This window comes from Egretta garzetta, unplaced genomic scaffold (assembly GCF_000687185.1).
Source record: "Egretta garzetta isolate BGI_Z169 unplaced genomic scaffold, ASM68718v1 scaffold57, whole genome shotgun sequence".
In the NCBI taxonomy this organism is placed as follows: Eukaryota; Metazoa; Chordata; class Aves; order Pelecaniformes; family Ardeidae; genus Egretta; species Egretta garzetta.
In genome coordinates this window covers 218,638-242,561 of record NW_009260180.1, presented here as the reverse complement: position 1 = coordinate 242,561, position 23,924 = coordinate 218,638, and the positions used below count along the sequence as shown (strand labels likewise).

General features: G+C 46.5%; 1 protein-coding gene across 1 annotated transcript in view; it reads right to left on the bottom strand.

The window, feature by feature from the left end:
• Positions 1-2,635: 2,635 nt before the first annotated feature.
• The window catches only part of INTS1 (integrator complex subunit 1), a 30,258-nt gene continuing 8,969 nt past the window's right edge, over positions 2,636-23,924 (bottom strand). The window contains exons 15-47 of the mRNA XM_009641825.2: positions 23,158-23,254; positions 22,667-22,758; positions 22,276-22,336; positions 21,700-21,897; positions 21,308-21,437; positions 20,943-21,122; positions 20,702-20,851; positions 19,968-20,147; positions 19,674-19,778; positions 18,573-18,740; positions 18,105-18,216; positions 17,468-17,629; positions 16,116-16,262; positions 15,613-15,711; positions 15,112-15,236; positions 14,212-14,466; positions 13,567-13,726; positions 12,804-12,944; positions 12,214-12,394; positions 12,007-12,130; positions 11,345-11,463; positions 10,200-10,287; positions 9,332-9,558; positions 8,308-8,431; positions 7,698-7,831; positions 7,106-7,298; positions 6,716-6,843; positions 6,127-6,239; positions 5,432-5,545; positions 4,457-4,527; positions 3,850-3,941; positions 3,633-3,742; positions 2,636-3,202 (exon numbers count right to left, since the gene is read on the bottom strand). Coding sequence (XP_009640120.1) covers positions 3,087-3,202; positions 3,633-3,742; positions 3,850-3,941; positions 4,457-4,527; positions 5,432-5,545; positions 6,127-6,239; positions 6,716-6,843; positions 7,106-7,298; positions 7,698-7,831; positions 8,308-8,431; positions 9,332-9,558; positions 10,200-10,287; positions 11,345-11,463; positions 12,007-12,130; positions 12,214-12,394; positions 12,804-12,944; positions 13,567-13,726; positions 14,212-14,466; positions 15,112-15,236; positions 15,613-15,711; positions 16,116-16,262; positions 17,468-17,629; positions 18,105-18,216; positions 18,573-18,740; positions 19,674-19,778; positions 19,968-20,147; positions 20,702-20,851; positions 20,943-21,122; positions 21,308-21,437; positions 21,700-21,897; positions 22,276-22,336; positions 22,667-22,758; positions 23,158-23,254 — 4,496 coding nt within the window. The 3' untranslated portion in view covers positions 2,636-3,086. The remainder of the gene's footprint in view (positions 3,203-3,632; positions 3,743-3,849; positions 3,942-4,456; positions 4,528-5,431; positions 5,546-6,126; positions 6,240-6,715; positions 6,844-7,105; positions 7,299-7,697; positions 7,832-8,307; positions 8,432-9,331; positions 9,559-10,199; positions 10,288-11,344; positions 11,464-12,006; positions 12,131-12,213; positions 12,395-12,803; positions 12,945-13,566; positions 13,727-14,211; positions 14,467-15,111; positions 15,237-15,612; positions 15,712-16,115; positions 16,263-17,467; positions 17,630-18,104; positions 18,217-18,572; positions 18,741-19,673; positions 19,779-19,967; positions 20,148-20,701; positions 20,852-20,942; positions 21,123-21,307; positions 21,438-21,699; positions 21,898-22,275; positions 22,337-22,666; positions 22,759-23,157; positions 23,255-23,924) is intronic.

Genomic DNA, 23,924 nt, shown 5'->3' with positions numbered 1-23,924 from the left:
TCCCCCCCGGGCCCCCATTGGCCCCCAAAGCCTCGGCTGCCTGCCCAGCACCAGCCGTGCAGGCACCAAAGCAGGGCCAGATGATGCACAGGGGTTGTGCCAGCCCTGCCCCAAGGTGGGTGCAGCCACAGGATGCCAAACTAGCCTGTGGCCAGTTCTCCCTTCCCCATCGTGCCTCCCCTTGAGCTGGGTTGGGATTCCCAGTGTACCCAAGGAGACAAAAAGCCTCTCCACGAGCCAGTGTTGAGCACATTCCCCAGCCCCACATGGGCTCCCCCAGACACCAGCCCTGGCAGCCCATGGCTCTGACTACAGCAGATTGTTCTAGAGAAGTGTCTGAGCAGGGATTTCGCACCACTCTGGGACCTGGTGTCTGGAACACAGATGGGAGCAGGGATTTCCACTGGGTGAGTCATAGGGGCCCCATGGGCTTGGCCAGGAATGACCCTGCAAACCTCCTCACCACTCCTCTTCTGAGCAAGGCACCAGCTCTCCCTGAAGACAGAGGAGATGGCCCCAGCCCCCTGGAGGAGCCTGGCAGATCTGTGAAGGAGAACACTGTCAGCTCAGCAGGGATGGGAGGCAAGAAGGTGCTCAGCCAGGCGGAGATGAAAGTTACAGAGTGCCGATTAAAAGGCAGGCAAGCATCAGGGCATCAGTAACGCCGTCGCTAACTATTTTAGAGCTGTCACGGCTGCCGTTGCAGACAGGAGGGAAGGCTCCTGCCTAAGCTGTCTCTGCACAGCCAGGCACCCCTTGACAGCCCCGTTCTCAGCTCTGATCTGTTTTCAGTGACGTGCTCCAAGCCAGGGCAACCTGCTCAGCTCCACTGGGTCCAAGCAGAGGATGGTGGGAACCTTCAATACAGCAAAAAGCAGAGAGATCAACAAATCATGGATGATGCTTTTTGTATTGGGAGATGTATGGGAAGGCCCAGCTTTGCAGAATAACTTCCACCCACGCTCCCTCCTTTTGAATTTGTTTCCTGATCTCCCAAAGGATGATTTCTGCTGATGATGATAAAGAAATGCTTCTTCCACCTTCTCAAACACATCTCTTTTCCCATACTCTGCAAAGCGTGGCTGTCCTGCTGCAAGGGCTCATTACAAAGTTCTGCCAACATCCAAACATCCCCAACTCCTCCAAACCAGGTCTCCTGGAGCTGGTCTGCTCACAGCAGGCCTCGCCAACACAGAGAGAGTAGAAGTTGGGGCCAACCACGCAATTGGGTTTTGCCCATAAATGTTTCTAGGAGTGGGGTTTCTGGAAAGCCCCACCCACAGGGAGGGTCTTCAGCAAAGCACCACTACTTTGTTTGACTCGCTGTCCTTGCGTGGTAACAGTTTTGAGATATTTTCCTTGCTCCTTGATCCAAAGTCCTGTGAAAAGCCCTTTCCCAGCCAGTCCCACAAGTTCTCAGTTGCTCTAGGCCCACAGCAGCACCAAAAGAACCACCTCACTGCTCTGACAAATAACGATGTCTGATAAGGGACTAAGGTAAGAGGAGCCAGTAATCTCACTGGGAGCCCTTTAGTCAGGCATTAATCCTGCTGTCACCAAGCCCCTCAGGAAAACCATTTCACTGACTTGATCTTCTTCAGCTGTTCCTCCCCATAATTTATATGTAGCTAATTGCCACAGTAGTCGCTCTGGATGCGAAGCAGATGCTACTGAGGAAAAGAGCATGTTGCATCCTTAAGCGATGGCTCTAATCTCTTTATTTAAAGGCAAGGCTACTTAGAGTTGATGAGAGGTTTAGAGCTCTCCCTTTTCTCCTCCCTCTCTCTGCAAAGCCAGCCGGACATTCATTCATATTTTGACACATTAGTAAAAGCGCTCAGCTGTGGCACTCCTCATTTGCAAGAGTGGACAATATTTCTTCACCCGGCCACCCATGAGGTCACAACTGTCCCTGCCACCAGCAAGGAGATATAGACTTATTTACAGCTATCTATAAAATTCCTCCAGGATCTTTGTCTTTAGAATACTACAAAGATTCTCAATAACAAGTGGAGTGCCAGAGGAATAGAGACAAACGACATGAGAGCAAACTGGTGACTAGAATTAAGCGAGACTGGAGAATGAAGCATATGCAGCAGTTATTTCTCTGGAGCAGAGGGAAGGAAGACACCTCCTTTTCTGTCCTCAAATGACAGCTGGAAAATAAGTCACTGCCCCTACCAGCAGACAAGGACCAGAGAGCAATGCTCAGAAGAGTCACAGGGAGGAACTAGTGGATCCCAAAGAAGAAACCCAGCTGCTTGTTTGAAGACTCCACTGTGACAGTGTCCAGCTGCTGGGATGTTTGCAGATGCACCAAGAAGTTTATTTATTTGTTTTTAAAGAAAAGTTTTCTAAGGAACCTCTTACATGTTGTCCTGTCAGCAGTTGCTGCTGACCAAACTCATCCGTTAGCCGCCATTGACCCTTGTAAACCTCCTCCATTTCCTGCACATACTGTAAAAGGCCAAGATAGCTCAGTGAGCATTGGGCCATGGAGACAGGTCTTCCAGAGATGCTTTTGTCTAGAATAAAAAGAGGTTGAAGAACAGGGATAGAGGGATGTCAAGCTACACCCAAGGCAGCATGGAGCAGAGAAAGGCACAATGGAAACAAAGACAATTTTAATTAAAAAAGAAAAAACAAAACCACCCACCCCACAATCCCCCTGCACAGATCTGCATGTTCCCTCCAACACAGAGTGCAGAGACTTCAAGTGCAAGGGCCAGCGCTCCCTCCTGCTCTCCCAGCAGCTCTGCCTTCTTGGAGACACAAAAAAACCCCGAACAACAAACCAACAGCCACTTCCCCAAGACCCCATGAAGGAAGTGGTCCTTGTTTGGCACAATGTTCAGGAGATTTTTCTCCCACAATAATGGCGTCTTAGCCAGACAGATCGATCCTTGCCCCTTTCTGATCTTCAGTCAGAAAACACTCCTTTTCCAGCACAGTCTGGCCTGCTACGTCACTTCTTTGATCTTCCAGCATGTGGGTTGAAATACACTGTCTTCTTACAGGGCTTCAATGCAGCTGATGAGTCCAGTTAAATTAATTCCTCTGGAAATGGAGTTCCCAGAACCACATGTTCATATCATGGCCTCCATGTGCAGAACCTTCAAGGCCTCTGAAATCTGAGAGCTGGTGTCGATCTGGCCGTACATCCCCACCAGGAAGGCCCTGTGCAGTAACACTGCTGCGTGCTCTGTGAAAGGGACAGACAGCATGAGGACTGACCCAAGAGCTCCAACATACAAGCAAGAGCAATCCACCAACAAACACCGGAATGAATGTTTGCAGCTGTGCAAGAAATTATCTCCTTCCATAAGAACATGGCACAATCTACCCTCTAATAGCTCTGTGGGTATGTGATCATGCGAGGGATCACGACTCAGAAAAAATTCTAAGGGAGCAAATTTACTTCAAGGAAGCCTCCCTTGTCTCTATGACAAATCTCCCATCCTGTGACACTCAGACCAAAGCTACTCTTGATGCAGATCACCTGTGGGTTTGATGGCCTGGTCTAGGCAACACTGACCCGTGGCAACTTCTCAGTGAGGCTGTTCCTAGCACAGGAGCCCACCTTTGACCCTTTGAGGTCAAGCATGCACCAAAGGTGGCAGACATCAACTTACCTTGGCAAAGGAGGGTGTATTCAGGCAGGTTCCTCAGTGCTGTCTGCACTACCTCAAAGTCTCGGCTGCCAAGGCAGTACATGAAGGTGGGAAGGAAGTCTGCAGCAATGCTGGGAGGAAACCATGAAAGTGTCAGTACAACTCACCATCAACAGGCATGCCAGCCAGCCAGCCAGTGCCCATCAGTTGGGATAGCCTAAGTTCCAGTGGTCCTCACCTGGGGTTGTTCTGAATGGAGCGCAAAGCCAGGCTAAAGGCCAGATTTCGGCACGACTCCTCTGATGAACTCATCAGCTTTTGTAAGTTTGTCTGAAAGAAGATGCACAGATTAGGATCACAAGGCCATCCAGGGAGCACAAACTCCTCCAGCACCAATCCCGCCCAACACACATCCAGCAGGTACTGGCTGAGCCAGGAAATCCCTCTCTGTAAGAAGGATTATCCTGGTTTTGAATACTTTAGAGCACCCTTCTGTAATCTTGTTCCATGTGGGACAGCTGAGTTTTCCCTAGGCTCCACTGTTTGACAGAGCTGTTCTGCTCTCTCCTTGCCCCAATACTGAGAAGAGGAGAGAGGGTTAATTCATCCTCTGACATAAAGAGAAGTTACAAGTGGATGATGGCAGACCCAGTATACCTTCTGATGGTAGGGAAGTAAATACTGCCTGCTGTCAGAAGGCCTAACTGAAGATAAATTTCTCCTAAGATGCTGCAACAACGACCCAAAAAGCAGAGGAAGGGTAGTACTTAAGCTGGCTGTGCAACACAGACTCCAGTGAAAAGAATTTCTTCCTTCCAGTGGCAGTCTGAGACACTAATACTCACAGCAAAAAAGGAGAGAATTTCTGGCCTCCGTCTGGACATCTCATCAATGTCTGTCAGCACCTCCAGGATGTCTGGTGGAAGACACAGATTGAAAGGGGTGACTGAAATTCACTGATCCAGCAAAGGATCTTTGCCTTTTCCCTTACAAATCCAATCTCCCAAGCAGTCAAGTTTTCCCACCTGCACACAGAGCTAGAGTACTAAAGGTGTTCTTCAAAAAGGAAGAGAACAGGTAGGTCACATGCTAGATCAGCACATCCCAACTCGCCCAGGCAGAGGCCACCAGCACTGTCATGACTCAGACAGGAGAAGGAATGGAGTGGGGTGTGAGGTTTCAATGCCCAAACACCTTCTTCTGCAAGTGAAAGATCTTCACAGAAAGCCTTTTAAAAACAGCGTCCAGGCAGGATTTCTTCCCCCTATTTCTAGCGTAGAAGGAAAACTGTCACCCCAATACCACAACTTAGGTCTGAACACTGGACACCTGTGTTTTCAGAAGACCTTTGGAGAAGAAGCATGTTGGTTCCATATGACAAATTAACACAATTATCTTCCACAGAGGCCACCTAGGGATTTCTAACAAAATCCTGCTACTCATCAGTTTGGTATTTTTGTATCATTAAAAAAGGCACTCCTACCAGCACTCCAGACCTGGCTCAACATGAACTGTAGCACTCCTTGAATTACTCATACTATCTCCCAGAGCACTTACAAGATCTCTGAAGAGCCCCAAAGCAGAGGCAGTTGCAGCACTGCTGAGCTAAGTGATAACGGCATCATAGGAAGCCGCTGTCACAGAATCACAGAAGGTTATGGACAAGTTCATCCAAAACAAAGCCACATCCTAACTGCTGGAAACTTCCAAACACAAAACTGAAACAGGAAACTAGCCTGTAGCTGACAGATAAGTAACAGGGTTGGCATTTGTCTGCATTTGCCCTGCATCTTTGTACAGCTCTGCAGGTCCTCACTTACCCTCAACTGTTTGGCCTCTAGAGAGCCTCTTCATATATGGGGCCATTTCAGCTGGTGTGAGAGGAGTGAAGAGAGACACGCTGACGAGGGGGAGAGAGCCTGCTGCTGCTTCATCTGTGGGGGAGACAGAGAACAGGTCACTCCTGACCTGTCTGTGTAGTTTTAACAGGGAGACAGGTCCAGCATTCCCTACCAGTATAGTGGCGTATCTTGAACCGACCAGCAATACTGCAATACAATTCCCAGCTCTCAAACTGTCTCTAGCATCACTGCACCTTCTGGTACCCCTCAGCTGACACAAAGAGACGGAACCTTCTTGAGCTGTTTTAATACTGAAAAATTTTCCCATGCAAGTTGTAAAGAAAACAGTGGAGAAGTGGATGCAACCTTAGGGTCTCTTGATAGGTCAGTCCTTAAGTGTGGCTGAGGAAGGCAACATCCACAACAATGAAACTCACCCATGTTGAGCTGTTCTGTTCCAGTAGTGGTATCACTGACAGGAAAAAAAACTAGCCCATCCCAGATACTCATTCCAAACTCCTGAGTATACAAGTGCCATTTGCCACTCTAAATACCCCTTTGTTGGGCTGTTATGAGAAGAATAAGCACAGCATACAGTCCATAAAAGCATCTGTGCTCCAAAACGTGCTGCAAGTTCACCAACTGGGATAACTCTTCCCCCCGCTCAGACTCACCCTCCTTCTCTTCATCAGAGCCCCTGTCCAAGATGCCACTCTTACTAGGCAGACTCAGCCCAGCCAGGAGGGACTTCAACATTGCTAGGTCACTGTTGTCTGATGAAAGGTCACTGGGGGAAGAGATGGCATGTTTAACTTTCAATACAATAAGGGCATGAGGACAAGTAAGAGCACATATATGTATACTAAAACAAATAGTTTCTCAGAAGCAGAAACAAGATTTTTCCTTTCACTACAACTGGAACTCAAATGCATTTTTCTCTGTATCTGCAGGTGGGACCCTGCAGCTATTGCTCAGGGTACACTTTCCTGCTGGCCCTCTGCAAACGACTGCAGGACACTACAATGCCTCAACAGGACATTTAGGCCATTATGTGAGTTGAAACCGTCATCTGACTTTCTTGGGCTCAGTTTTCACCTATAAAAAGGGTTATGCTGCTCATCTCAACAGAGACTTAAGGGAGCCAAGGGTGAAAAGTGCCATAATAGTTGCTATTTTGTCACATCCTCTTGCTGTCTTCTGTCTGACTGCACAAGCTCTCCATGAGCATTATAACTATGGGCTAACTGGAGTAAAGAAGCTTACTGGAGTGGATCTGAGTGCTTCTGCAAGAAGGAGACAGCTGCCTGGACATTGCATGTGATGTACTTGTGGATAAACTGGACAAACTTGCTGATGAAGGCAGCCAGGTGCCGTGAGGATTTTCTGTAGTTCTGAGAAAGGAACAAGAAGATGAGTTAACAAAAAAAGCAGTGATGCACTGCCGCATCCTGCACCTCTGGGGACCAGGGAATAGCTTGATCTCCTGCCTCCTCTTTAAGCCCTCCAAGGTACTTAATACACTTTTTTGTTCTTGGGTATATGAAGGTTTTCCCTTCAAATGGGAGAGAGCTGGGCTGGCCCTACTTTATGAGCTTCTCTGTCTAGTAGCTGGCAGCCAGCCCACACGTGGAGGGGGAGCAGGGACTTTCTTACCAGCAGCAGACGGATGAAGGACAGGAGACAGTCCCATAGTGCCACCTGGTGCTCATTCTGGAAGACCTGAGGCTGGAGCAGCTCCAGGATCCCCAGGACGTGGATAAAAAAGGTCAAGTGGTTCTGCTGCCTGAACTCCTGGAAATTGAGGTGAACACGGCCGTGCAGCAGTGCTGCCATCATTGGTAAATGCCTGAAACGCCAAACAGAAGAAAACCCAGATCTACCCTCCTCCTAGAAAGCTACATGTTGTTACATGTCAGTTCCTGGAAGGAAGCATCCTTTATCCTCTCCTAGGATTATGGATTTGACCCCTGTATTCATAGAATCAGCAAGCCCCATTTCCCACCTATATTCTGTTCTCTAGTCTCCAGCTCCAAGAGGACTGTTTCTAGACAGACATGGAACCAAAAGAGGCACTGCCTCATTATAAGAGATATGACTTTGCTGCCCTTTCTCTTGACTTTTGTACGTGAATAAGCATTCTGTCACAATCATCATGACTGCTGCAAGTTTGTTCCCCTTCTAGGACAAGGGTGGCTGCTTTTCAATGAACACCAGTCACACAGAGGGTAAAAGGGGAGAGTGGTACCTAAGAAGTAGGATGGGATGAGCCACAGCTAGCTTCCTGCAGGCCATATTGGCATCCCACACGCGGCTTTCTGATGACTTGGAGTCACTGGTGTCTGCGAGGAGGTTAATGAATCTGTGAACCAGGGCATCGAGCTAGAAGAAAAGTAATGAGTAAACAGTTAAGAAGTTTAAAGCACAGTCAAACCCCTGGCTCTTCAGCAGTGCTTCGTAATTCCTTTCCAGCTACAGAGGGGTTGACAGAAATTATTTTCAGGTAGAATCTGCGAGCAGATGCAACATTCCAGCTGGCACAGAATCTGAAGTCCACAGTCCTTCCAGGCATCAAAGCAGGATCAGATTCCTGCCCGCTTCTGCTTTACAGAAGCCTTTGGCACACAGAAGCTTGTGGAGCTTATACTATTTTATAGAAAGACACTGCAAAACAAACCACACCTGAACTTCCTGCTCCTGAGAGTGCAGGCAGGGAAGGGGCAACAGAAGAGTAAAGTAAAGAAACCAAAGTGACCCAGGAAGCTTTTGCCAGTCCTTTCCACTTAGGCTGGGCACCAAGGTAGCATCTACTCTGGGTGCATAATTGGAAAGGGGCTTTCCTATGCCTGTAACTTTACCTTGCAAGTGCTGCTGTCTCTGGCTCCTTCACTGGTGAGAAGCATCTCAGGCATGGGCACAAGGAGCTCGGGTAGTTGCAGGTATATCTGAAGCAGAAGGTCCTGGCAGCATTTTCCCACAGGGCTGAAGGAAAAAGGGAGAGGTCAGCCACTGGTTACTACTACTGGTTCAACAAGCAAACATCCCAGACTCATCAGATTAGTAATAGCCTTCCTGCATATGACAAAAAGACCATGTAAAGAGCAGCCACTGCTAATCTGAATCATGTTTTTTTCAGTCTTCGTTTCTTTTGAACTACTCAAATAATTCAGAGTCTACAGGGATCCATCCACAGTCTATGGGGATCCATCGTTAGGCCATTTGAAAATGTTAGAAAACTGCAGTTACAAAGGGCCACCGGACAAGACAGTTCTGTTTACATCTCCAGTAAAGGAGTTCCCACACACAGTACTCATGGTTATCCCCATCCCAACTGGAACAGTAGTCAGAAGCACAACTACTCGGACTAGCCAGCCTGTTCTCTACACACCTGCCCTCCATAGTTCCTTGACATAGTCTGTACTGGGAGGCAGACCAATGCAATGGCAACTGAGATTACTCAGTATCTTTTCTAACACCACCATAAGTGAGGTTAGGGTTGGGTCAGTTTGTTTCACTGCCACAAATACACCATTTTCCTGTTCTTCCCACAGTGCGAACACAGCCGTGAGGAAACAATCTAGTCTCCATTCATCTTTGAGAGCAATTGTGATGGTCAGAAGCAGGACACATTATGAGCAGTGACTCAATGGATGAACAGACAAGAAATCCCATATTAGGAACTAGTAACTAAAAATAATTGACTTAAAAAAAACCAAAACAAACCCACCACAAAAAAAACATAGGAAGCATTTTGTCCTGAAGACCTAAAAGCAAAAGGGACTTGAAATGTAACTTTAAAAGTCACCTTCCTGGTCCAAGTACCACTTAAAAGGACAAGTAAGTACAACTAGAGTAGACAGTGCTCCCCATTTGCAACCTCACCTGGTTCCCCACTGCTGGATGCAGCTGGTCAGATACTCCGTTACTTTTTTGATGCTCTCAAGGTCCCCATGAGAACAACTGAGCAACAAAGGCAGTCGAGACTGGATAAGTGTGCAGGAGCCCTCTTCTGTGTTCTGGTATCTGGTTTCTGCTTCAGCCAGGATCAGCTCCACCATGCTGATCAATTCTGATGCCTTTAGGTGGAGCACAAATTCCTCACGGCGCTTCTGTAATGCAAGAGAACATCCAAAATGAATTTAAACTGAATCCCTAGATCCTTAGTTCCTTCTAGTCACACTTTCCCCAACTGGAATAGAACATCTCTTAGCACTAGTCTTAAGAACGACCCCATACCTAGAGCTCTGAAAGCATGCATCATAGCCCTAAATGAAATCTCTTTACCCCTCTTCTACTCCTGAACTCATTTACTTCCCACTCAGCATGTGCAATGGGACAGAAACCATAATTCAGTCACCAAAACAAAGAAATTCCTCTGTGGAGAAGAGATGCAATCCCCTTTTCTTGGTGAAATGGGAATCACCCCGCGCTGAGTTTTAGCTTGCTCACCACTGTAGCCTTGTGCCTAGATGTTTAACGGATATTGTGGCAACTGCTGCAGGAGCTGCAGAGGAAATGCCAAGTGGGCAAACTTATGTGTGTTCATATCAGCTTTTTGGACTCAAAATTGCCACTGTAATATGTAACATAGCAGAGCAGCTAAGTAACCAGCTGAGGTACAGGCAGCAAACTTGGCATGCTGCACCTGTATCATTCCAGCCACCTCTTGGGCCATAGGAAAACCAGGCATTGTGAAAGCATTGCCTCTCATTCCATCCAGACAGGAGTCCTGGAAGAACTGAACCACTACCTGAGGAGTTCTTTGGTCCCTTCCTTGCCAGATCCGAGGAATGTGAATACAGGCCCACAAGAAATCCAAGGATGCAGTTGGGTCAAACCTGCCAGAAGACAAAAGAAGACAGATTTGCAATTAGAGTCAACACAGCCCTCGGGCAGCACACAAACACATGGTAGTGTCTCTAAACATCATGAGTACTGTGAAGAAATAAACATCTGCAAATGTAAAAATAGGATCCATTAAGTCCCGAGAAGGGGTTTGGTTCTGTTCCCAGATTATGACTAAATATTTGTTGCAGTAAGCACGGCATGGGGTACAGAGCTGAACAAATGGCCTTCAGCAAGAGTGTGGCAGCTACACAGAGTCTTGCACCACGAGGCCAGACATCGGCCATCAACAGAAACAATTGGTACAATCAGACCAGTGACCCTACTGTCCCAGTGTACAGAACATCCTATCCTGGCTGTTATCCTGGATTGCAGAAATTAGTGAAATTGTTAGTGAGCAAGAGATCAATAATAAAATAATAAGCAAAGTGAAATACTGCCAGTTTACAAGTATTGCTATAGTCATGTCCTGAATTACTACTATTAGGTGTTAGCATTTCCGTAAGTGTAGAAAGTTTAAGCAAGATACTACTACAGTGACACTTCAGTATTTGAGAGCAATGCATAGAAGCTGAGAGCTAGGGCTGCTCCAAAGATCAGAACTGGGAGCCTGATGCCAGGAAGGGGGCTAGAGAAGACCGGTAATGGAGTTTAGTACAACCAAAAGATCCAGCAGAGCCTGCCCAGTTACAGAGACTGCCGTCAGTTCGCTATCTAAGGCATCTTTCAAACCCCATGTTCATACAGATTATCAACAAGGGCAATGCTAGATGGATTACTCGGTGATTAGCACTTCCTGTTCAGAACAAGCCAAATCTTTATGTGCTGCTTCCATCAAACAGCAGGTAATATTTATATCAAGGTACACAAATCAGCATGACTGAAATTAGCATCCTTCTTAGAAAGTCTGGTTTTGGCTGGGTTACATCTCCTGGCAGATGCACCGTGAAATGTAGCAGCTCTTGTTCTCAGCTTCTGTTTGTTCTCTCTCAGACACAGTAAGTCGCCCAACTCAAAACTCCTTGCTAGGCCCGAAAAACAAAGACTCACCTTTGCTCCCGGTTTCTGCAAAGCAGAAGCCTGATGCACTGGTGCAGCGTGGTCCAGCTGGACTGGTGAGTGAGAAGAGCCAAGAGATATGGGTGGAAGGAGGGCACCTGGGACCCTGCCTGAAAGGGCCAAACAAGGAAGACATGTAATAAACAGATCCTTGCTGCGAGGTGGATGTAGGAGGTACCATGTATATGACAGAAGGATGACACAAACATCACAGGCAAGCAGACAGCACAGAAGACAACATGTGGATTTAGGATTTGAACTGCAGTACTTTCTAACAGCACATGGCATCAGCCATGAAATTCAGTTTTAGTCTTAGCTTCAGCCTAGCACTTCTGGGCAAGTTATTTATCTGTCTGCAAAATTCCCAATGAAAACACAGCTGATTGGGCTGTTATGGGACTATGTTGTGTCTGTAAGGCACTTCAAGGTCCTGAAAAGAACACAGCTGAGGAAACAAAGATAAGATGAAACATAAGCCTTGCACTGAGAAGGATGCACCAGAATCCCCCTCCTAGTCAGCCTGTACTGCTTTGGAAGTGGTATAGCAACATGTGGCAAAACTTAAAACTACCCCTTGCCCTGTTTCCAGGTGCAGGTTAGTACCCTAGAAAGGTGGTTTCAGCACAGTAGTCCCTCTCCCCAACAACTCTTACTTTATTCCAGGAGAACAGTAGCTTCTGCTGGAGGTCAGGGCAGCTGCTGATCACCTCTGGGTCCAACATCTCCAACCAGTCATTAAGAAGACCAGAGGAGGGCCCTAGCCAAGCTGCTTCAGTACTGAAGAGAAAACAAAGCCAGTATCAGTGGTGATGTCATGAACCCAGACCTACCAGTGAATTCCCATCATTGCCTAGGCTCACCTGCAACTGTCCAGCTCCTTCTTCACTGGTGTTTCTTCTTTGTCCTGGAGCAACAAGGAGCTCACCACAGCAATTGGTTTCATGGCAGGAAACCTGGCACTGGTCTCAACAGTAGCTGAGAAGAGGACAGTCAGGAGTTCCTCCAAGTACGGAGAGTGCGTTTCAATCAGACCTTGAAGGACTAGCAGAGAGAGAAAGATGTCATTCATTAACTTCAGAATGTGGTGAAAGCTATGGAACCTTGTAAGAGTTATCACGAAGGCTATCAGTCCAGCATTCCTGAGAGCCTGGCTCATTAAGGAAGAGGGAAGCCATTTTTATTTGGGGTAGAGTAGGCTTCTATTTCTCATTTTGTTAGTGGAAACCAATGGTTCACTGAGAGACTTAATCCCAGACCCAGATCACAGTTTATAAACCCACATACCAGTGCAGGGGAAGGAGCTGATACAAGATAGGACCAAGTTTAGATCAGTTCACATTTTCTGATCCAGGCAGAAGGCAGCTTCCCACAGCCTGCACTCCCTGGCTGATCTGGCAGTTCAAGCTGCTGCTGCAACAGGGAAGGAGAGCAGAAGGAAGGACAGCCATACCTTTGCTGACGAGCTCCGGCTCCACGTTACACTTCTCTCCCGATTTCAGGGTCGCAATGATGGCACGTACCGTGGAGCTGATCAAGTCAGGGTCACGACGGAAAGTCAGAGCTTCTGTGAGGTGCAAGAAGCCACCTCGAACTGCAAAGAAATCACAGCATTTGCACCACAGGGCCAAGCCAGCCCCCACGTCAGGCTTCCCTTCCACAGAAGCCCCATGTGTCTCCAGGGCACAACTACTCAAACATACAAACACACTACAGTCCACTGCCATTTTATCCCCACCAAAACTCTTGACAGCTCTTCTGCATGTTACAGGGACATGTGGGTAAGAGAAAACTCTACAACCACAAACCCATTTCCATGCCTAAGCTCTTGGTTATAGACTCCTCCTTCCAACAGGTGGCAGATGATAAACAGCTCTACAAGTCACGACGTAACCTTGTTCCAGAGGAATTCTTGTGTGCTCATCTTCCAGGACTACAGCTAGCACAGAATTCCTGGCCTGAGCAATTGGACGTTCTCCTGAAAGATCTGCTGTGCTTGGCGAAATCCTATCAGTTGTCTACTGCAAACTCCCAGAGCTAAATCACTTGCCTGCATCCTCATGGAGTTTATCTAGCACAGTACAAAACCTCTCTTTGCTATGCCTAAGCAGACCTCTCTAAAAGGGAGCCCACCCCACTTTCTGCTCTGGGTGCAGTTTTGTTTCTCTCCCTTTCTTGTCCCACTCTGAGTCCCATAAGCTGCCCGATGCCAGTACCATCACTGATCCTGTGCCTTGAGGAGTACTGCACAGCAAAGGCCTTCAGCTGAGCACGCAGAGGACCATCTTCCACTGCAGGGTTCTCCAACCACTGCAGCATCTGCATGAGGACTTTGAAGAAGAGTGAGGAGAAGGCAGTGTCTTGTGGCATGCAGCGCTGAGGAAAACAGCGGAAGAAACTTGCTTATACACACTTCAATAATACAACAAAGATAGCAGGAAAGATGCAGATAGTGGCACATCCTGCCAGGAATACATACAGCACACCTACTCTGTTGGACCATAGCTCACTAGAAGCTGCTGCCTTGATTTTTATGTACAAATGCAAGGCAGAAGACTCAGTCACACACACACAAACACACATGCAGTACCTCTCCCAGCATAACTAGGGGTAACTTTGTGCCTTCTTCCATCATGATGAAAGGTATTTCACTGAATAACTTGCTAATGTGGCCAGCCTGCGTTCAGATGCCTATGCCTAGGCAGCTTGAGCCCCTCAGTATCGTGCTCCCCAGGCTCCATTTCCAGCATTACACAGGTAGAGGGTCTGCAGACAGCAGAGCAGATGTACTGCAGACTTTCTCTTTCCTCCTCACCCCTCTTCGTTAAACGCTACAAAGATTCTCATCTTACACTGCTCACCTGATACTGGTACAACTGGCGCATCAGTGGGCAGGAGATGAAGTGGTTACGATGCATTGCCATCACCAACGCACCGCTGTGCGGCGAGTTCATCAGTGCAGCTACTGCCTGGAGAAGTCGTGCTGTGATCCCAGGCACTTGTGTGTTCCCCTGGCGGATGCGAGCCAGCTCCTGCCCCAGGGCCTGCTGTAACGCCAGTGCAAGCGGGCGCAGGTTTGAATTCTGCCAGCGTGGGTCTGGATTTAGCGGGAAAAGCTGGTAGGATACAGAAGGAAATATGTTTATGAGAGCAAATGAAAGTACTTGTTATACAATAAACATCCTGAGGTAGAGGACTCATTTACCTTGTACAATCATACTGACTGTGGGCTAACTGGAATCTTCTGATAGAGCTTTTTCAATACTCTAGTGCCTGGTACAGGAACAGGCACAGCACTTATGCGACCCCAACGTGACTAACAATACAAAACCATGGGGGAATCACCATATTACCAAAATACAGGCAACCAACTTGACCAGTTAATTCTCTGTAGGCTCCTCTGGAGTCAGTGGAGAGAGGGAAGCTTTACAGACAGCTTTGCCACCAAGGCGCTGTGAGCATTTCACAAATCCCCCATCCGCTGCTGAGAGGAAAGGTACTATACACAGAACAAACAAGGTGCAGAGACAGTAACATGCCAGTAGGCACTGACAGTATTAGTCATCATCAAAACCCACATCATGTTCAAACTACATGAAAAAAATCCTTCCAGTATCAATTCCACCAGGCTGTAATGGCGCTGCCTCTTGGTCTGCAAACACTGCAGAAGGAAGTGGTCAGAAGAGGCAAGAATAAGAAAAAATTGATTTTGTAAAGCTTCTGCAGGGAAGTAGCTGACCATCTAAAGACTATACCAGTACCTGCAGAAAGATGCCTGCTAGATCATCTTCTGGGCCCAGAACCCGGACCTGGCTTAAGGCCCGGATTCGGCTCTGGCCTTGAGAGTTCTCAGGACTAGGTTTTGACCTTGCAGTCTCAGCACTGTCTGCAAGAGGAACAGAAGAAAAGAAAAAAGCCATTATGGTCACTAACATCTGGAGTTCCAACACTAGATCACCTTCAACTTTACAGTCTCTAACTGCCAAGAAATTCAGTAGCTTTTCTCTTGAGGCCAAGCAAAACCTATTTTTCCGTATCACTCAGAACAACGCATTGTAGTAAAGCCCAAGAATATTGGAATTCCTCCCTTCACCAGGAGTGAAAAACTCTAGCAAGGACTGGTGTCTAACTGTAGCTTGCTGATATATTGCAACACAACCCCTTCTGAAGACAGCTCTTCCTGTCCCTCTCAACAGCAACAGAGGAAGGAAGTTTGGAAGAAGACTTTGGTATTCAGAAGTTTAGGCTATCCCAGACAGTACCTCGGCGGGCTGGTAAGGATGCAGTGAGCAGGGAGTGGAAAGTCTGGCCTCCTGTCGCTCCTCTCTCATGTTGAACCTCCACAAGGTGAGCCATGTAGTCTGAAAAAGAAGATATGAATGAATCGTCATCTTGCCCTCTTTAGTAAAGCAGGACAGAATTGGTTGCTGCTTGTACAGCTCCCACAGTGAAGGGAATTTGCTGTTCCCATGGACTTGGTAAACGATGCTTTTAAGCCTTACTCCTTTTACAAGTTAGCTCCAAATTACTTTTTAGACTCTGTATAACCCAATCCAAAAATCCTTCTCTACTTCAGGAAATACATCCCAGGCCCATCCAGACAAGCTCTAGGGAGGTGTCTACAGGGACAACAGGCTGCCAAAGCAGCCTGTGCACCGAGTTTGCTGAACTAGTTTGGATTTTTCCAAGGAAGTCACAGGAGATATTCATGAAAACTGTTCAAGAAAAAGTAAAATGCGTAGTCAGCCTCATATGAAGCTCTTACTCTTGTCCATGATGTTCTGCTCTAGCGTCTGTGGGTCATGAGATACTGCCTGATCCAGGTACTGCAGAAGTTTGCTCATGCTGGAAACTGGGATTCCAAAGGACTGAACAAAGAGAAGCAGCTGCTGTGGCTCCAGGTCCTGCAGGGCTGAAATACACAAACACTGAGTCCTCAGACCTCTGAATTGCTCAGAGAGGGTCATCTTTATTACCTGATCTTTGTGCTTTTGGCTGGACAAACAGTGACATGTTAATGACAGGACTGCAGGGAGCCCAAAGCCAGAAGTCTGACAGCTGCCTACTATGTTTTCTTTGCTCTGCAAATCATTGCCTTCTTATTGCATCTTCCAGTTAATTCACTCACTGGCTAATTTGATCTTCTGTTTAATTTGATCAAAACCTCGGGAACCCAATAATTCGTATTAAAAAAATAACTTCCACCCTATCTGTTGATGGCTGCAGGCAGGAATTATTGAATAATTCAATCACTGGCTATAGAGAGCTGTCATTTAATTAGTAAGAAAGGGATGAAAGCTCTGAATACCAAGGAGAGAAAGAGCACTGATGAGCCATGCAAGGACAAAGTAACTGCAGGTATAGTTCACATCCTTCAGACACTGCTCTCCACATTGCAAGCACACCATGTCCTGTGGAAGCAGTGCTGTGCCTGTTGTCTGGTGACTGTGTAGCTTAATTCAATCTGAATTGTTGTAACAAAGATGAGATCCAAATTGAAGTCCCCCAGTTCCTTTAAAATACACAGGAAATGCAACAGTCATACAGATTCTTTCCCCTGCTTCAAAAGTAATAGTCACTGCCTATAAAAGCCAGCAAGATTCAGCACTTGGATCAGAGTGGGAGCAACTGCCTTCTACACTGCAGTAAGGAGCTCTGCCAAAGGCACTGACCTCCTCTTCAGTTTCAGCTTTCACCAGGTTCTGCTCTTAATGCTGTGGGGATTAACGTGTGGTGTCTGATGGTTAGCAAGGTTGTATCCATTCTCAAACCCTTGGTACATGAACTACACATCATGGCTGAGTAGGGAATCACCCTGGGACATCCCATAACATTGCCTGCCCAGAACCATCTCATATTCTGTACATCTGTTTGACAGCCCTAAAGGACGTAGCAAAGAATCTATTGCATATTTAGATTGAGACTGTCACAAAATCCAGAGACACACTGCTTTCTAAATCCAAGCTCCCTGCTCAGCTGCAGCATCTCCAGTAACTGATGGACCCACCCAAAGGCATCCAGGTAGGATGGCTGGGCATACAGAGGACTTGAGCAGGAAAGCCTCTCCCTGTCCTTTCAGAAGGGTCTGAAACATCACCAAACATCCCATAGGCTCACCTGCATCCACAAGACGTGGGACTTCAGAGCGGATCATACGCAGCTTTAGCCAGTCGGGGAGCAGCAGAGCCTCCTCTGAGGTGTCAACCAGAAAAGCAGTAGGAAGGGGCTTTTTCTCCGGGAACCATATATCCAGTAAGGTATAAAAATCACCATCCCCTGCTTAAGAGTGGATACAAAATTATCTCCCATGTTCATAAGCACTTAGAACACCCTACTCTTCCTTATACAAATCGATACACTTCCTCATACAAATCGATATACCAGAACACTTTTTTGTTCAAAGGTCAGAAGTAAGTTGGGAATAAACATTATCAAGTGGAAATGTGAACTACATATCTGAGTACCTGGTTCTCACATTACACTAAGCCTCAGTCTCCTTCTTGTTTAGCAGGGAGGGACAACCCATTTTAATATTTCTACTGTCTGCAGAAGGCAAAAAATATAAGCCTGCAAATCCTTCACTCTGCGCAGCAATATTCTGATGGATCTTACAGCTACAAACAAATATTGCAAGGAACAAGTCTGTGAGTAGAAGGATTAACACCAGCCTGGCCTGTTAGGAGATATCAGATAGAGGAAAGGCTTTTTGTATTGTCCATGACCCCTTGAATAAATCTGAGCATACTCCACTAACCTTGAGGTGGCCCTAGTGTCAGGAGAATAACCATGGCATGAACCACAAGGATGTGCATAGTGGCTGTTTCCCCACTAGTCCAGCGAAGGAACACCTGATCCTGGGACTCTGACTGGAAAAAGGCAGAAAAAACCATGATGAACAGAGGTGGGAAGAGAAAGGAGAATGAGATCTGTGAGATGCAGATGAAAGGAGAACAAGAGAATGGGCAAATTTGGTCAGACCAAAGTTCCACCTAGCACAGTATCTCCAACAGTGGCCGCAAAAGATACCCAAGGAAAAATTAAAAAAGGTTTTTATGTACACATACACTTGGCTTTGATATTATGCCAACCTCCCAATTATTTTGAGATCGGGGAATTCTTGAACCAGAGGTGGTTTCTACAGTCAGCAACCCATAATGGGCTTCTCTTTTGTTAACTAGTCCAGTTTCTTCTACCTGCTTAAGAAAGGCAGGGAGGCACTCACCCAGCTGTACACCTCCTCGCCCTCTTTACTCTGGCGCATGCGTTTGATGTAGCGAGAAAAGATGGAGAGAAGAGCAACGAGCACTGCATCTGATTCAGCACAGTATGAGAGCTTGGAGAAGAGGTGAGACATGATGGTAGAGCGCTCCACTATGAGTCGGGCTACATCCTGCAAGGGGAAAATATTCATGAGCTCTCTACCGAACAACACAGCCAGATCCTCCTGCTTCATTGCATCATGTACTCCAGTTTCCACCAGCCCAGGTAACACCACTCTGAAGATCAATGTGTAGAGTCAAGAGTAGAACCATCACAACAGGGAAAACACCAGTGCTTTGAATGCATCTTGTGATATCTTACAGTGTCCCCAGCTGTAGCACAGCTGCATTCTGCTGCATCCCATTACAAAGTGAGCATTTACCTAGTAAAAATCCGCATTTCTCTGAAGAAACAGATCAACTGACTCTTATCATTTAACATTCTCCACGTATCTAAACAGATCTATGTGGGCAGAAAGAACACATGAGCCTCTAGATCAGTGCATCAATCCCCAAAAGACCATAATGAAGGATGTAATTCAATGGACTTAAAAGCAATAAAAAAGCACTCAGAAGTAGAACAATGAAAAAAAATCATTGTATAAAAGCCAAATATTTAAAAAAACCCAAACACTAAAACTTTTAAAAAATTATCAGAAATCCAGTTTTGGTTATAGAAGAGTTCATATCCCACCACTAAGGTTCCTGACTTCCCATTCTCTCCCCAGATATACATGACTGCAGGTTTAGCACCTGCTTACTTGTGAAACACTACCAGGTGGTAGGTTTTCCTTCAAATCACTATCCACTCTTGCATTCCCCTTACCATCTGAGATGGGCTACTAGGCTGGAGGTTATTGCTCTGATACCATTTCATGATATGAAACTGAAGACACAAGTTGCCTTCCAATACATATGCAGAAACACAAACACGCAGTTATCAGATTCACATGCTCCCAAGAACCTCATCGTGCTGGTACAGCAAGTCACATGCCTACCCCTGTCCTGAGATATGCCAGGTCTCCCCTGTGCAACCCCTCTGCCCTGGAAATCTGGCCTCTTACCAGAGCGAGGTCATTGTGCTGTCCCTGCTCCTCCACTGGGGCATGCTGGGAGAGGTACACCAGGTAAGCACTGATGGTCTGAGGATCTGTCTCCATGTGGATGGCCTAGAAGGAGAATTCCTCTCATTAGAAATCAGGATTTAATGAAAACAAGCACCATCAGAAGAAAAATTCTTCTGCAAGCATATAAACATGTCAATATCGCACCCACACACAGTTTGCTCAGATTTGTTCTGGCATGAGTGGGACAAAGAATAAGCTGGTCACTTCTCCCTTCCAGCTACTAACACCTACCTGCTGCAAGGCAAGAGCTGTTGTTGCTCTAACACTGTCAAACAGCGGCAGCCTCGGGAGGGCTCTCAGCAGCCACTGATATCCCTGCAGCAGTTCAGAATCACCAGAGTCTTCCTCCATGGGGTGATCTTTCTCCTCTCCATCACGCAGCCCCCCTTCTGACAGCACCAAGGACAGGCCCTGCAGAAGTCACATGGACACAGCTGTTGCATTTGAAGCCACTGCTGGACCACCAGTTTCATACTAATGAATATAATAGAAACAACCTTCAAACATCATGGAATGATCCAAATGCAGCACACAACAGGTTTTATCTCTCATATCTGCTTGAAGTTTCAGTCCTCTGTAAGCATAATTTTTCTGAGCTCTCTGCAATTCTGCTTGCCTTGACTATGCTCTGTAGCACCAGGCACTCACTCATTTATATTCCCTACAGACAACAGCTGCTGCCAATTACTCCATGTAGCACATGATCTGCTGAGTCTACACCTGAACTTCACAGGAGACATAGCAAAATCCAGCTCTATCTTAAGAAAAGTACTACTTGGCTGTTGAACAAAGAAGGCTTCTGAGCAGCAGGGAGTAGAAGTGCATTGATGGGTTTGAAGATTGAGATAAGTTACTGAAGAAGGATGACATGAATTTCACTGTGCTGGCTCTGGGCTCATGAGAATCTAGGGCTCTGCCCTCAGCTCCTAACAAATCCTAGTCAGGAAGCTTTTCATTTTGCTCACCTTCATGGCCAGGACCCGTGAGGCCACCTGGGAGGAACTCAGGCGTCGTAGGAAATAGTCAAGCACCTCGCAAGTTGTCTGTTCATCTGCTTTGGGACCCAACAGCAAGTCTTGCAACCGTCCAAGCAACTGCCTTTGTTTCTGTTGTCTCTGTGGAGCAAGAAGTTGGCCTTTCAAATGAACTAAAATCCAGGATGCACGGGAAATAGGTAACAGAACAGATCTCCAGGAGACTACTCGCCTGGCGTTTCTTGGCACGCTGCTCCTTACTCTCACCCTCCTCTTCTTCTTCACCTGAGGTCGACTCATCAGCAGCATCATGAAGCAGAAACTCACAAAGGCACTGCACGGGTAGGACATCCAAGGAGCCCTCGCTGGACTGAACCAGATCTGCCAGCCATGGCATTGACTGTGATGAGGCCTAGAAGCAAGAGAATAACAATGCAATATCAGCAGAACGTAGATGAAGCATGCTGATCATTTAATTCCTGAGCAGTAAGCCACTTCCCCCACATCTTTCTTAGCTTCCTTTTACCACTCGCTCTGCTCAAGTTTCAGAGACGAGGGATCAGATCCCAACATAGCCAAGCCATTGAGGGAGCCCACCTGTCTTTGAATGATGTTGAGAAGAAAATCAGGATGACGACTGCGACACAGGAGGTGGCCCAAGCGAAGCGACTGGTTCAGGCTTTTGACCTGCTCCAGGACATGTGGTGGAGGTCTGCGTGGGGGGCCCCTGCCAGAGAAACAAGAAGTTATCCACAGGCAGACATACTTTCATTCTGGTGTTGATGAGGATCAGTCAGCTCAGTAGTGCATGAGGGTCACATGTAGGTGGCAACAGAAGGACAAGGACCAAATGTGACACATATCCCACAGGCTACCAAATCTCAGGGCTCTTCTTGCCCACATCAACCACCCTATCAACAGTAGGGTTTCCTGACTACTAGCATTAACTGGGATTTCATTATGGCACCAGAGTGCAGAAGGCTACTTACTGAGGGTCCAGACTTGTCAGCTGGGACAGCAAGAGGCTGCTGCTCTCTGTAATTGTTTGTTTTGTGGATGCAGCAGCCAAATGACCCTCAAATGCAAGAATCTCCTGTTTTTCTCTCTGGGAGATTTGAAGTTCACGATTAATCATCTCTGTGCGTGTCTCCTCATCCGTCAAGGTACATTGAGGATAGGAATAATTACTGAGAAAGGAAGTTAAAAAAGAAAATGGTTATCTCAATCCATTCAAAACTCATGAACCACAGAAAGTCCCCAGGAGCTTGGCTCCATCAGGCAACAGAGGAAAACCAAGGCAGTTTCCCAATGGGGCCAGGGAGACCAAGACCTTTTCAGCAAGGCACATCACAGTCATCGCTCCCTTTTTCTCAGCTTTATTCCCTTGCTTATAATGTTTCTGTTGGGAGAAGACACCTTTCCCACTCCAACTGCAGTGTTGCTGCCAGCCAGCCTATTTTACACCAGTCCCATTGGAAAGGAAGGAGCCAGCTGGCACAAACTTCATGAGGAATACACGTTTTCGGTGGCCTATTTGATTTATGTAGGGATTTAAGCATACTAACTTGGTCATGACCATTTCCATGAGCATCTTTAGAGAGGGGTACTCCTCCCATGCAGCCAGACCTGCAGCAGAGAAGGGCAATCAGGGATACAGAAAAAAAAAAAAGTAAGGGTCTAAATATATATTCTAGCACACTCCAAGGTGGGGGCACACACAACAAATTCACTTTAGAACAGCTCACCACACTTAGAGCACAGACAACGTGATTCCAGCTACATGCTGGTCCAAACCCCCACACTGTGTATTTTTCCACACACAAGGAATACACAGTTAACTGCCGTCATCTCACCAACCCAGCACATGCCTTGAACACAGGCAACCAGACTTCAGCAGACAGCACCTTGGCCAATTTTTGCAGCAGAACTAGTATCCTGAGAAACGTCCACACTTACCAATGTTTTCAGGATTGAATGCAGCCACTACAAGCAGGAGAGGCCAGGCTTTCCAGTAGAGGGTAGAAATAGCTAGATTTGGAGGCTGGTACCTGCAAAAGCCATCAAGAGATACAAGTGGTTGGATTTGGTTACTTAACCCCATCTCAAGGCTGCTTTTCTTCTTAATCATGCACTGTTTAGATTCGGCTACATCAGTTCAGTGGATTTCAAAAACAAGAAGCCTCTCTCAGAAGGGACAGCAGGGTTCAGATGAAAATTTCTAGAGCAGAAAGGTCAGAGTGCTTGCAGAGGAAAGTCAATTCCATGATTCCCATCTTACTTGTCCTGGAAAAATTTCCACCTGAACGTGACATTGAAAAAGTTTCCTCACTGTTTTGTTATTAGAAACTCTAATAGGGGAAAGCATCTTAAAATCTGTGAGCTAGTACTGTTAGTCACAAGGTGAAAATGAGCTAGATCACAATAAGATTGTCTGTGATAAGCCTTACCCTGGAGGCAGCTGGATATTCTCTGGATGGTGATAAGTGCACAGATTTAAGACTGCATCGATCAGCTGGATTCTTTCTACCCTCAGGACCTCAACATCTGGATGAGAAGAAAAGACTAAGTTATTGACCTGTCTACCTGGCTGAAAGTTCTTCAAGAAAAGCATCACAGTATAACAAAAATTTTACTTCAAGCAACTATGTTATTGTGGATTTTTTCTTATGGTATTACAAGAACAAAAAAAAACAACAACACTTAGGAAACAACAACACTTAAAAAAGCTACAAGTCAATATATAAAGATATTGAGCTTTTCAGCTGCAATTTGGTTTAAATTCTTCATAACAGCAGGTTTTTTTCCCAAATGCATCCAATGTATCTTCTTCAGAACTCAAATATACTCCTTCAGGTGAGCAGTGAATCTGCTCAGAACTTCTGGGGCTCAGAGGAACTAAAAATGCATTTCAACTTCATTGCAAGTTTTCAGACTCGCTCTAACTTAACTCTGAGACTTCCAGTATTTGAAAAGGTGCAGCATTTTAAATGCTATGCTGAGAGGCTGGATGCATTTTCACAGGATATTCAACAGCAAGGTCTAGCTCATTCCACTTGCACTGACCAGGGCTGGATTAGACTTTGCTGTGAACCAGTCAGCCCTAGGAGCACATCAGATGCTTTAGAATCAAATTCCAACAACCCCCTCAACTCTGACACAAACACACATAGCTCAACTGAACATTTCAAGGATGCAGGAATTCAGGACAAATGTT